Genomic DNA, 13,084 nt, shown 5'->3' with positions numbered 1-13,084 from the left:
GAGAGGGGGGAGGAATCCCTGCCACAGTGTACCTGTTTGAGACTCACCAAGATGTGCCAGGTACCAAGAACTTTTATTCTTCAGAGAGGAGAGTCAGGAGAAATCCTGCATGCTGCAGTCCAAAAGATATTTTTAATATGAATTTTGATATAAAAAGATATAAATGACATCTTTGTCATTCCTTCAAGCCAATTTTTCCTGAAGCTGCCTACAAGATTTATGAGCTGTTCATGTCTACTGGGGAAGTGAATTTCACCACTAAATGTGGATTTGGCACCTATGTTCCAGGAAAATGGGTCTTGAATGTATGATCTGCGTCCCTTAAATGGTATTTAGAAGAGTTGGAGCAATAAGCAGAAGCATTTTTAAGCGTCGTACGCTTTTTTCTCTCTACAGTAAACTTCTTACATCTTTCCAGAACAAATATTTGTAGGCTTCAGATAATCAGAGAGATTTTATGCCTCTCTTTGGAAAGAGAAATTCATAAGGGTGTTAAAAGCTGTCTTAACAGCTAATAACCATATGGCACAAGATTCCCTTCAGTTAATGGCCAATATACTGCCAGTTGGTATAGCAGACTAGGCTCTGAGTAGCGGCACAGGAGAAGATCTCTCCACCTTTAGTCCTCCTGGAGTCTCCGTTATTTCTGCGGTCTGTCAGGAAGATCCTTTTCTGTTCTTTGAATCAAGAAGGGGCTTAAAACCTTTACAACCTTTCACTGCTGAGAGGATCAGAGCCTATAGCCTGGTAATGTAAAGCACCCTCTGCCAAAGCATGTTATATGTGTCAAATAAAGAAAAGAGACTTAAATGGTTGTGTTTTGTGAAACACTTTAATGCATTCACATGCACTGTTAAATGTGTATACATTTGCTGGTGCAGGTAGCGACTGTTTTCTTAGACTATGCTGTGGAATGTCAAAAGCCCTGATGTCCCATCTTCTCCTTCCTGCCTTCTCTCTTTGCCTTTTTGTGCACATATCCTTCGGCCTTTAGCTGAGCATGTCTTAGTATCAGTTCTAATAATTTAGAATCTAAGCTGTGGCAGCTCTAGCTGCAGAATTAAAAATTGCAAGTTATTCATTTGTGTGTTTGAGCATGTCTTAGTATCAGTTCTAATAATTTAGAATCTAAGCTGTGGCAGCTCTAGCTGCAGAATTAAAAATAACCATTTGTACCCAAATTGTGTGTTTCTGCATGAGTGGTTTGCATAGGCCAATGTATTTTCGTATTGGAGGGACTCACGTTGAAGAACCAAAAGAGGAAGTTTGTAGGAAGTGCAGGTATCCTAGGTTTGACCCACATCCAAGCATTATTTTCTGACTAAATCAAATTCTGCATTATTGTGCTCCAACCGCAGAAAGTATTTTCTTGGGTACAAATGGTTATTGATTACTGTTATTCAGCAAAAAAGCTTAAAAAAGCTGGAAAAACTTTTAGGTAGGTAAGTACTATCAGGAGCTACACCTTTGGTAAAGTTTTACCCCCATGTATTGAAGAGGGTGATGGAGATCCTGTCGGAGTTTATAAGCTAATTTTGATGCAGTTGGTGAGATGTCTGTTTTTTTAAGATGTTATATTTTAAAATTTGTAATTCAAAATATATGCAAGACACTGCAATCAGGGACTATGATGATGGTGAAATACACAGATCAGTTATGACTTGACATTTTTTTTGTGCGCAAACAGCACTCAATGAATTGGTGTACTGTTTGTTAAATTGTTACGGAGAATAATGATTTGGAAACCTCCAGTTTCTGGAGATTTTCACTTTAGTGGGTGTTGATCTCACCACATCTCTAAAACTGACATGTGCCATGTTTGACCTGCAAGTAGGAGAGAAGGTACTTTTGTACTTTTGGTCCATCATAGCCTAAAAAGGTGAGCAGTGTTGTATAAATTATGGTTTTTTTTCCTCTTTATGTTCCTTTGTATTGTTTTTCCAATAATCTTTGTTTTTACTGATCGATTTATAAGAAAGTGTGAAAGTATAGTGGTTGCCATACTTTTTCATAAATGCAGAGTAAAAACAGTTGTTTGTGAGTAACTGTGTTACAAATTAGTTTTCAAAGCAGATACTCAAGTCTGCAGCGTTCTTGGAATCACCATGAACACAGCGTAGCACAATACAGCACATCATGTCACATACTCATTATGGTATCAAATTGTACTTTATGCTAGGGTGCACATACATAAAAAGCGAATTTCTGACAGACACCAGACTACAGACTAACAGTGATTAATGGTTATTAGCCTGTAGGTTTGGAACCTGTTATCTTTGTTTAATCAAAAGCCAGAAAAAAAGTACTTTATATCTTCATGTTATAGTAGTGACATTTCATTATATTTTTCGTGCTAGATATTATAAAGTAGCATAATTTCAGTAAAAAATAAAGAGGGATTAATTTTTCTGATTAGGATTATATAAGAGATTTCATCTCAGGTGAGGAAGGGTTGCAACCTGCTGTATGTTGTGAAACACTCAAGAAAGTCGTCAGTTAGTGTAAAGGGATATTGGTGAGGCATTTTTAGTTTTATTCACCATTATCTTTACTGTTCAGAAGTTACAAAATAGGGGTTTTTTCCCATTGAACAAAATTTATGTTGCTTTGAGGTTTTTTTGTCAGACATTATTACACCACATTAATTGTAGACATAAGATTAGATAACTCTGCAGCCTTTGTTGTTGAGCTCTCTGCACTAGAAAACTTACTAAATAAGCATAGGAAAAATCTGAGGGAAAAGACGTAAAATAGATGCATAAAATAGATATTTAGGTGGCTTACAGAGTGTGGAATAGCTGAAAGAATGCAAAATAATTTGAAGCTGTATTTCAGAATATTGAAAATTATTTAAAGTGAATTGATGGCCTTAGAAAAATAGGTATATGTTTAGGTGTCTACTATTGGAATGACAAACAAAACTCTGAGCAACTTTTAAGCTGAAGTATGGGTCTGAGCGAAGCAAAAATCAAGATACTGATTTGGGATTGTATCTGTGTTAGCTCCTAGTTAGTCTGCGCTCTCTCAGATACCAAAATGCTGACAACCTGAATGTTAGTTGAGAGCAAACTTGGTTGTTTATAATATATTAACTGCAGTTATTACATATGCATATGTATTATATATATCTATTGCTGTCACGTTGAAATGTCTATGAAAATCCTTTGCATCAAGCTGAAGTGAGAATTCCAGGCACCTGCAGAGGCAAAAAGCCTGGGCTGTTTCTAGGGGGAAGGAGGAGCGGGAAGGGAGGAGGGGGAAGGCTTGAAATCAAGTTTGAGAAAAACTGGAGTATATGCAAACACTGTATTTTGGCATTGGAGTTAATTTTTTTGAAGAGTTGTAGATCATGATTGAAATCCAAATACTAAATCTGGAGCTGAGTAGGAAGAAACATTTTTCATTCTGCAGGAAGTTGGATTGTTTTCTTATTTCTTCTCTTCCAAAAATGAAGGGGGAAAGAGGGGAGGCGGAAGCTAGCTGCATAATAAACTGGTACATTGGAAGTACAATCTGTTTGGATCTCACAAAAAAGCTTCGTTTTCATTTTATGTCAAGCATTTCATTCTGGTTTTTTGGTGGTTTTGTCTTAGGAATTCTCACAAGACTTTAAAATGAAACATTATGGTATTTTGAAAGGGCTACAGGATTCTCTTCAGTTTAAGGTGTAGTTTTGGAGGGTTTTTTGTTTGTTTGTTTGGTGGCTGGTTTTTTTTGTGGTGTGTGGTTTTTTGGGGTTTTTTTTTGGTTTTGGGGTGGTTTTTTTTGCAATTTGCACTGATTAATTTCAGCAAGTTATTGTTTCCCACTCTGCTTAAAGGTGCTTAGTCAATTTTAGTTACATAACTGGTGCACAGGTACTTCTAGCTATTGAAGACAGCCCTGGTAAAGTAAACATTAACTTTTACATTTGATTTTTCAAGTGCATTTTCTCTGTTTCTAAGCTAAAGGAGCATGATAGGAGTTGGGGGGTATTTCTTAGTTTCTGAGTGTGAGATAAATCATTATGGATGCATGTGTAGTGGTGCTACTCAGAAGTGCTGGTTATTATTCTGAAGCTGAGACAATTCAATCTGGCAAAGGTAAAAAGGGGTTTTGCCTTTCAGATTTGACTCTAGCATAGAGCAAAAATGCTCTCAAAGTATTACAACAAGAAAGAGATTACTTCATAAAAGAAGATATGAGTAAGTTGAATTTTTTACCTAGTTGCATAGTTCAGCATGTATGGGAGAGGATATAAAGTAGAAGACAAAACACTCGTTTTTAAAGCAGGAAGCAGACAAATCTGAAATCACTTCAGGGTGTGGGGAAACTGGGACATGGTATGGTTTTTCCATGTACTCTACAAATATGCTGCCATCTTAAAACCCAAATCCGGGGAAGAGGATGCCAATTCAGAGTTCTGATCAACAGCAATGCAGACATTGTGAAGTGAAATATGTAAACATAGTGTTTACATATATATCACTGTTTAAATTAGCATGGGTAAAAAAATTTCTAATGTGAAAGCTTCCTGTCACTCTCATATGCTGATCTGCTTTTTCCTTGTTTAATATGTTGTCAAATTCAGAAGGTAGCGCAGTCCTATTTAATACTTAATCAATTATTTATTTGAGAAGTTACTTTTAAGTAAAAGGATTTACTTTTCTTTGAAGTTAGAACATCTTTTCTTATTCCTTTGCAGTTTTCCCTTAACGTTTCAAGTTCTGTATGACCATCTGTGACTTTTTTCTGTTTTTAATATAGCTCATCCAGTTGATTTTGAGTCACCTTACAGTACCAGACCTGTGTAGACTAGCACAAACTTGTAAGCTACTGTATCAACATTGCTGTGATCCTCTGCAGTACATTCATCTCAGTTTACAACCTTACTGGGCAAGGATTAACGACACATCTCTGGAATACCTACAGTCTCGCTGCACTCTCATCCAGTGGCTGAATTTATCTTGGACTGGAAACAGGGGAACCATCTCTGTTTCTGGATTTAGCAGGTCAGTGCTAAATGTACAGAAGTATTTTGACAAAGTCTGTTTGCATAGGTGCTGCACATTAGTTTCACTAAGTATTTCGAACCTTATTAAAAGACAAGAAGTGTCTTTGACTATAAAGGGTGTGATTGGTATGGTGTAGAAAAATCAACAGCTAAAACAGTAAGAGATACCAGATATAGCAGCCGAAGTCTGTTTCAATATGAAGAGTCTGCATGTGCAAAACTGCCTGTGACTGAAAGGCTTCTTCCAGGGGGAGCAGGATTTTGCTTTCTCCTGGACTTCTGAAAGACTCCACTAGAACCAGGCTGTCAAAAGGCTGTCTCACTAAGAAAATGTTTGCTGTTGTTCTTTGTAAAGATGAGTCATCAGTAGGACTGTATTAGAATGGCTGCAGTAATAAACTGATTACAGTGCATGTTTACAAGGTATGGGCCCTAAGTAATCACTGGAGTGCAATGTAAATGCAAATATTTTCATAAAAATGATTTAAAACATTAGCCCTGTTGGGAAACAGGGGGTTTGCATGTGAATCTTCCACTGAGCTGAAAATACGACTGTGTGGTAGGTCATTAAAATAGCAAATTCGTAGGAATTCTTCTCTGTATAACAGCTGTGTTCTCTGCTTTCTTAACATCATTCCTTGCTTCTTTGCTTATTTGCGTTATTTAAAGAGCATCTATCAATGCATTTAATTTAAGCAAAAATTGCTGCTTCAACTAAGAGGTAATCAGTAATGGCAGGTGAAAGCAGAACTTGACTGATAAGAAACAGAAATGTTTAGTATATCTAAAAAGAGATGGTCTTAACTTTCATTTGCTTTCTGAATACAAAGGTTAAATCAAGTATTCAAACATTTTCTTTCCTTTGGTTCCTGGGTGCCTTCCCTGGGGAAGTAAAATAATTTGAAGAAATACTTTGTCAAGATAAGAATGCTGCTTGCTTTTTTCCTGACCTTCCAGTGTAATCCAAGAGCTCTATGCTCTTTTGTACGTAGAAAAGGGAGATAGACATCAGCAAGTTGATGAATGGGGTACAAATATTTCTCCTAAATTTGCATTTTATATTACATACATTAAGCAAAGGATAAATATGCAAGCTTTAATTGAGAATTTGACTCTGAAATCATGAAGTGCTTGCTTTCTGATACTTATCCATTAAATCTGTCTTTTGAAAACTTAAAGTGTGTGCATCTTTATGGCATTTTTAAAAAAATTTTCATTGATTTTTTGAACATGCAGTACTGCTAAAAATTTTTATAGTCTTGAAAGTAGTGAATGTCCAAATTCAGAGAATTATAAACTTTGCAGTTTTGACGTTTCTGGCTTCCAGTCAGTTGAAAATACCTTTATTGCTAATGACTTTTTTTTACTTCAGTGCTGAACTGGTAGCAATATTTACGTGTAGTCAGTGTTTCTAAAATAATAAATATTCATTGTTGATAATCTGTGAATAAACATAGTGAATTTATATTCATTATAATGGGTGATATTTATTTGTAACAAGGAGGAAAAGTGTTCTTGGACATGGATGCATTTGTGGGTTATCTGTATTTCTAGGAAAATGTGTTTCTTGGAAGAGATACATGCAGTCTGGGAATGGGAGATGCAGTTCAATCTTAGATTTTTTTGAAACAGAGTCATAAGTTAAATAGTTTTTAGGTGGGACCTCTGTTTAGAATTTTCATTTCTGAATCAAAAATTCTCCACGGTAACTAGGTCTCATTTTGAAAGTTTTCTTCTTCTTAATGCAGAAATAATTTTGCAACTCTTTGTTCTGTAGAAGTGTCTTGTCTAGCAGGGTTTCCAAACACAAGTTTTCCTTTTGAACGTTCTTCATCAGCATGTTTGTTGAATTTGCTGGCCTCCAGGAAAAGAGAGTTTGCTTTTCATTTGCTATGAAAGTATCTATTAATACCAGGAGACTTATTAGAACAACACTTGCTTTTCAAAAGCATTAATGTAACTTTCTTCAAAAAGTAGCTTCCTGGTAAGAGATACTGTCCTCAAAGGAGAAATCTGTCAAGTGATGTTTTAGTTTTATTGTCCTGGCTGTCATTAAGAAACCACGGTCATGTGGATGTTGCAGTGTCCAGGACACGTAGTCATGAACTCCCACGATTTTTCCTTTTGGACTTTTGGCACATATGTGAAACAGAGTTTCCAAAGAATGGACGTACTTTGACTTTCCTAGGAATTCGATTTCACTCTTAAACTTTTTCTCATTCACTCTTCAGAATATGAATATTGCAGAGGAGGTTCTCAGTTGCCTGGGGAGAGTGCATTGCTGCTTTTACCAATTACCTGCTGGTGTTAACTGTTACTAAAAACTTAATCAGATTTTCAGGGTGCAGTTGTCCTTTGCAGAAGTTAAATACTTATGTATTTCTGTCTCTTTATGTAACAGTAGAAGACAGGTACCACTACATTTATTAATGTAAAATCTTCTCTTACTGCCTACTGCATGAATGTTTCTGAAGCAGTTTGTTGGTTTCTCTTTTTCCTGCTCTCTTTGCCTCCCTTCTTGTAACTTGACGTTGAGTTGAAATGAGCCTGAATTGCTTGTTCCAGTACTTCAGGTTTATAAATTTTGTGATAAGTTGCTGCATAAGCAACGATGAACAGCAGTCAGCCCAACCTATTTGGAGGTTTAGAGGATTCTGCCTAGAAGCTGTCACAGTTTGAAGGACTCCGTCATGCTGTTCTTAAAAGGCCAACCTATATTTGCAATTCAGGGAGAAAAAAAACATTATTTTCTAAATGAAATTTGTAAATAACGTCAGAAACACTACGAATTGCTACAGTATAAAAAGAGCAAAATGCTAAACCCAAAATACCTTTTCCTCACAGATAACAGCATTTGACTTTCTGCAGGGCCTGTTTTTTATTGTTTTCTTTGTTTTTGCACTTTTCTCAGCATTTGATGTTACAGTTGGCACTGTTGAATTCAAAACTGATAGAGTTAATTTCACTCTTAAAACTGCACCATTTAGGTTCTGATTTCTGCAAGTCAGGGCATGTTTAAATGCTACTTTTGCTCGAGTTTTATTTTTGGCAAATATCTTTCAAAAATGTTTATCTGTGTCTCTTATGACAGTCTTAAAAGAAGAAGGTTCTGTAAATTTGTGTGTTCCTTTAAAAGGTTCATATAGACATGATTGTAAGAAATAGTTGAATGTATATATGCATATTTTATTGTAAAAATGTATTAAAGTAGAAAATTTTTAAAAAGAGTAATTTTAAGAAATGTGACTGAAGCAAATACTGTATGATCATGAGAAGATAGAATGCTTCAGGCCTATGAACATCCTGAGGCAAAGCTGAAGGTATTTTAACTTATTGATAATGTCTACTCCTTAGGGATAAAAAAGACTATCATAAAGTTTTCATTTCAGCATATAATATAAATTAACTAAACTTTATTGTTTAGATTTAACTAAAAGTATGTGAAAAAGTGAAAGACAAATGAAACAAGTATCTGAGCAGTCTCAAGTGCCTGGAATGGGAAGTGACAGGGAATAAGCAAAGATTTCACAGCGTGCATTACATAAGCAGCACTGCATTTCCCTTGGCAGCATTAGAGGTATGGTGAATTTGTTCATGCCAGGGGAATATCAGCGTGGGAGGATAAGACCTATATAGGAAAAGTGAGGCAAGTTCACTGGAGGTATTCTAAATATCGAGATGCTGAATAAATGCTCTGAGGTTTAAGCAGCTCAAGGACAATGACGGTTTGAAAACTGAGTTCTGCATGCAGCTTTCTTGGTGTCACTGATAATGTCATTAGCTTGTTTAAACTCTTTTGCTTTAAATATCTGAGGTGTCAGGATTTTTATTTACTTCTAACATTTTACACTGTGAAAATTAACTAATAGTGTTTTACTTTCAGGTTGGTGACGCAGTGTTTACTTGTTGCACGGATCCAGGAATTCTGCTGTAACAATTCTGTTGTTGTTAACATTTGAAGGCTTTAGTTGCTGTTTAATAAAGGTGTTTTTTGACAATGTTTAACTTGATGAGGCTTTGCTAGGAATCAAACTAGCAGGAAGGTCAGAGAAATTACTGAAACATGCATCAAATACTCTGTCACAGAAAATAGGAGTAATATGTGACTTGAGAGGGATTCTCAATTTCCTGTCTGTCTCTTGCTTTAATTTCCACCGTTTTTAGTAAAACCCAGGGTTGCTGTAACTGAAATTAAGTAAGAATGTTTTTTAAGTTTTTATTGAAATAGTTTAATCTATCTTGAGAAAAGCACAAGATCAGGTACTTAATATATGGTCTACTTGCGTGCAATCTTTTAAGGCTTGCTGACAAAAAAAAGTGTAACACATGCTAGGGTAGAAGATAACATTCTGACAATTAGAATATCTTAGAGGAAGGGAAGGTGACTGCAATTTAAAAACAAGATCATTTTACTCAGTCTCACTCTCATGTGTGCATATTCGCGTGCACCAAGGTGACTGAAATGTGTGTCCAAAGTAATTTGTCCAGTGAGTAATCTCTCCATCTTGTGCCACCTCTGTCCTTTGTCTCCTAATCTGCGTGTCCTGAGAAACTGCACATACATATGTTCAAGGACCTTGATGACCTACTAACCTGTCTTCCACCGACACACACCGCTCTACCAGCCCTCGTATAGTCAGTTGTTCTCTTGTGCTTCTACACCTCTGCATACCCATTCCTTTTCCAGTCATACCAGTCTTAACGCTTTTGTGACAATTATCTGTACCAGATACTGCTGCTGTTGTGCAGCACAGCAGTCTGGAAAGGAAAAACATCATTGTGAATATAAAAATATCTGAACGGGACTTTGAGAAGTGTATTAAAATGTAATTCTGCAAGCCACTGTATTAAATGCAAGACTGTAACTGAAAGACAGGTTGGGATCATGAAGTCCTCTGCTAAGTTTGTGTGAGTAATAATATAGATAGAACTACAGTAGGAAAGAGAAGACCTCAAGATCTTAGAAGTGAAATGAGGAAGAATAAAATCCAAGTGTGGTCGGGTTTTTGGTGTTTGGTTTTTTTTTGTTTGTTTGTTTGTTTTTACATTATTCTTGTCTGGTTGCAGGCTTTGGAAAGCAGGAGACCTGAGTGACCTGAGTAGCTGGAGGGAGTGTGTAGTTGGCTTAAGCAAAGTGAACTGGTTGTTTTTGTGACATACTGGTTCTAGGAGGGAGATACCAAGGAAGGCTAGACAAATGGAGGAATGTTGTACCTGTCAAGTAATGGGGGTAACATCCCTGATTTGCATGCTAGCATAAGGTAACACTAAAAGGGAGAGTGCTAAAGCAAAAAAAATCTCTCCAACCTTATGTAGTTAATAAATGGAAGTTTGTGGTTTATTTCCCCTCATCCTTTAACACCAAATTCAGTGGTTTATATGTCAGTGCCTACAAAATTATTACCTAAGCTTTTAATTGAAAATAAATTTGATTGAAACCTGCTGGGATAATTGGACTAAAGGAATCTAAAACTAGGTAGATATTTGTGTTTAGGAAGGGTGAGTAGATGAGAGAATTGGGCTGTGATCCTTGCTTGTAGAGTTTTCAGTAACTTCAAACTGTGAGGATCATTATGCTAACAGTGAAGTGTAGGTTTTGGATGCAGTTCAGTTCCACTAGAAACCACAGGAGCAAATGTGTTGTGCTCCATACCCTCTTAAGTACAAGTCTAAAGGTATTTTGAGAACTTTGTGAGGTCTTATGCAGCCAGTTCTGACATGGAGGGTGCTTTCTCTTGTACTTTGATATTTTAATTTTGGAGCTTATTTGGCTCATGGCATGTGCTTGTGATACAGGCATTAATTACAAGATTGGAAGTTTTTAATAGTCTGAGTGACCCAATGATCATGATGGGTTTAACATCAGCATAAGCAAATAGTGCCCTAAGTGTTAATAGATGTATTTGATGTTTCACAAGGATTTCAGTAGGACTGACTCACTTCCCAAAATCTGAAGAAGAGGAAAATGAGCAGCAGTTCTTGAAAACAGGCAGGAAGTGATGGAAAGTGAGATGTCTTTTTTAATTAAAAACAAACAAACAAAACAAAACACCACCCCCCCAAAAAAAAAAAAAAACCCAACCCCAATCAACCAAAAAAACCCCTGAAATACTGCTGTCAGGACGAGGATGCACTTACAGGGAAAGGCTCAATCCAGTGCATAGCAAAGTGAAAGTACATGTTCACATTCTTCTAGGTTATTTAGTCATATTTCATAACAAGTACAAAGGGATGAAGGAAATTACTTCAGAAATTGTGTGTATAAAATATTAATAATAAAAGCAAAACTAAAGGGATGGATGACTGTGCAGAAAGGGGGAGAGACTAAAAAAAGGAACCAGTCAATCCTTGGTGATTAAAGGAGAGGTATGTGAGGAACAGTTGACTTGAGTAGGTGCTTTTTGGGGGGTTGGTTGTTTTCAAATGAGCTAAGTCAGAGCCAAGCATCCAGTGTCTGTTAAAGTTTCAGAAGTAAGAAGGCAGTGCCACATTTGTTCTGAAAGCATGAGAACCCATGTTCTATTTTGCTACGTGGCTTTGGAGATCCATGTATAAAGATGTTAGCAAAAAACTCCATCCTGAGCAGTCTGTTAACTGCAAACAGAGATTGGGGTGTCTTGATTGTTCAGAGAACTCTGCAGTTCTGCCTAATGTTCTCTGCCCTGTGCTGGTTGGTGACTTCCTCAAATTCGTCCTGTTTCTGTTCATCTCTTTACTTTCATACCAGTCAGCTTGTTCTTGTACCCTACTGCATGTCCGTTATCCTCCTTGCCTTTCTGTTTAGTGTTGCCTAAATAACCTTTTCCAAAAAGGTAGCAAAGCCCTGAAGTGCAATGCTCATTGCTATCGCTGTGTTTGCTCTGCCTGTGTGTTTCAAGTGTAATGAATTTAAATAGCACGTTGTGAGGATAATAACTCCTCAAGCTGGTGAGCCTGGAGTTTTCTTCAAGTCTAGGGGTTTCTAGACCCCTAGAGTGTTTCTCTGATCTGATAACGTTAACTTTTAATAGTCCTAGAAGGAGAAAAGCGTTGATCTGTACCAACATTTATATCAGCTAAGCCTTGTTGAATTATATGGCAGTTAACCTAACATCCATTATTGTAATAGAGTAATTCATAAAATATTTATCTGTTAGCAAATTGAAAGCTAGAGGTATAATAAGTGGCAACTGACAGTGTTTTATTGAGAATATCACCATTCAAACAAACCTAATAATTTGTTGATGAAAGAAGCTGTGTGAATGTGTTGTTAAAGCACTCATTAAATAGAGGAATTGGCTAATTGGTAATCAGCAATGAATCCATATGTCTCCACTGATTTCCAGGGGACTTCTATCCTGTGTTTCTCCATGGCAGTGTTGAACTCTATTGCTAGTCTAAAATAACAGTGTAATGTTTAAATACCTGATGTTAATTGTTGTGAATTGTTGGGTCATTTCAGCTCTAACACTCTCGTAAGAAGGCTTACTGGTCTAGGTGAATTCACTCTATGCAGTACAAAACCAGCAAATAAGTGTTTGGAAAACTCTTGATTTTACAAGCTAAAATAGATTCTAAAGAGAGACTGCAGAGTTAGAAAAAAATAGTGGAAGAATAGATTTGAAGGCCATACTTGGCAGAACCCCTGTGGCTCTGGGGCTTATGTCTCCCCTTTTATGTCTCAGACCCTCTCTTTGTTTCTGTTTGCATAGGCTCATAGAAATGTTGGATGTTAGGGACGCCTGAAGGTTGTCTACTCCAAGCTCCCGCTTGAAGTGCCAGTGTCCTCAGCGCTAGATCAGGTCAGTCAAGGTTTCAGGTGACTTTTGGAAACTTCCAGGGATGGAGATGCCACCCTTGGAATCTTCTTTCCCTTCTATATTGCATAGGATCTGCGTAACAAACTAAGGCTGCGTAATGTGCACAGTGAAAGGAATAAAGAAAGGTGATGATGAATGGCCAGTATGACTTGATGAGTAAATGAAAAAATAAAGAAAGGAGAAAGTTTGAAGACTTGGATCTTCAAAGGCGACTTCAAGTCCAGTGCTACTGTTAGTGTCATTGAGGAATGCTTCCCTGAATGTGTCCGCTTTTAAGACCAGCAACTATTTT

General features: G+C 36.8%; 1 protein-coding gene across 1 annotated transcript in view; it reads left to right on the top strand.

The window, feature by feature from the left end:
• The window catches only part of FBXL4 (F-box and leucine-rich repeat protein 4), a 52,894-nt gene that overhangs the window by 13,819 nt on the left and 25,991 nt on the right, over window positions 1-13,084 (top strand). Inside the window, exon 3 of the mRNA XM_010078483.1 lies at window positions 4,747-4,991. Coding sequence (XP_010076785.1) covers window positions 4,747-4,991 — 245 coding nt within the window. The remainder of the gene's footprint in view (window positions 1-4,746; window positions 4,992-13,084) is intronic.

This window comes from Pterocles gutturalis, unplaced genomic scaffold, assembly GCF_000699245.1.
Source record: "Pterocles gutturalis isolate BGI_N339 unplaced genomic scaffold, ASM69924v1 scaffold3108, whole genome shotgun sequence".
Lineage (NCBI taxonomy): Eukaryota > Metazoa > Chordata > Aves > Pterocliformes > Pteroclidae > Pterocles > Pterocles gutturalis.
The sequence above is the reverse complement of the archived record's forward strand: the minus strand, read 5'-3'. Positions and strand labels throughout refer to the sequence as shown.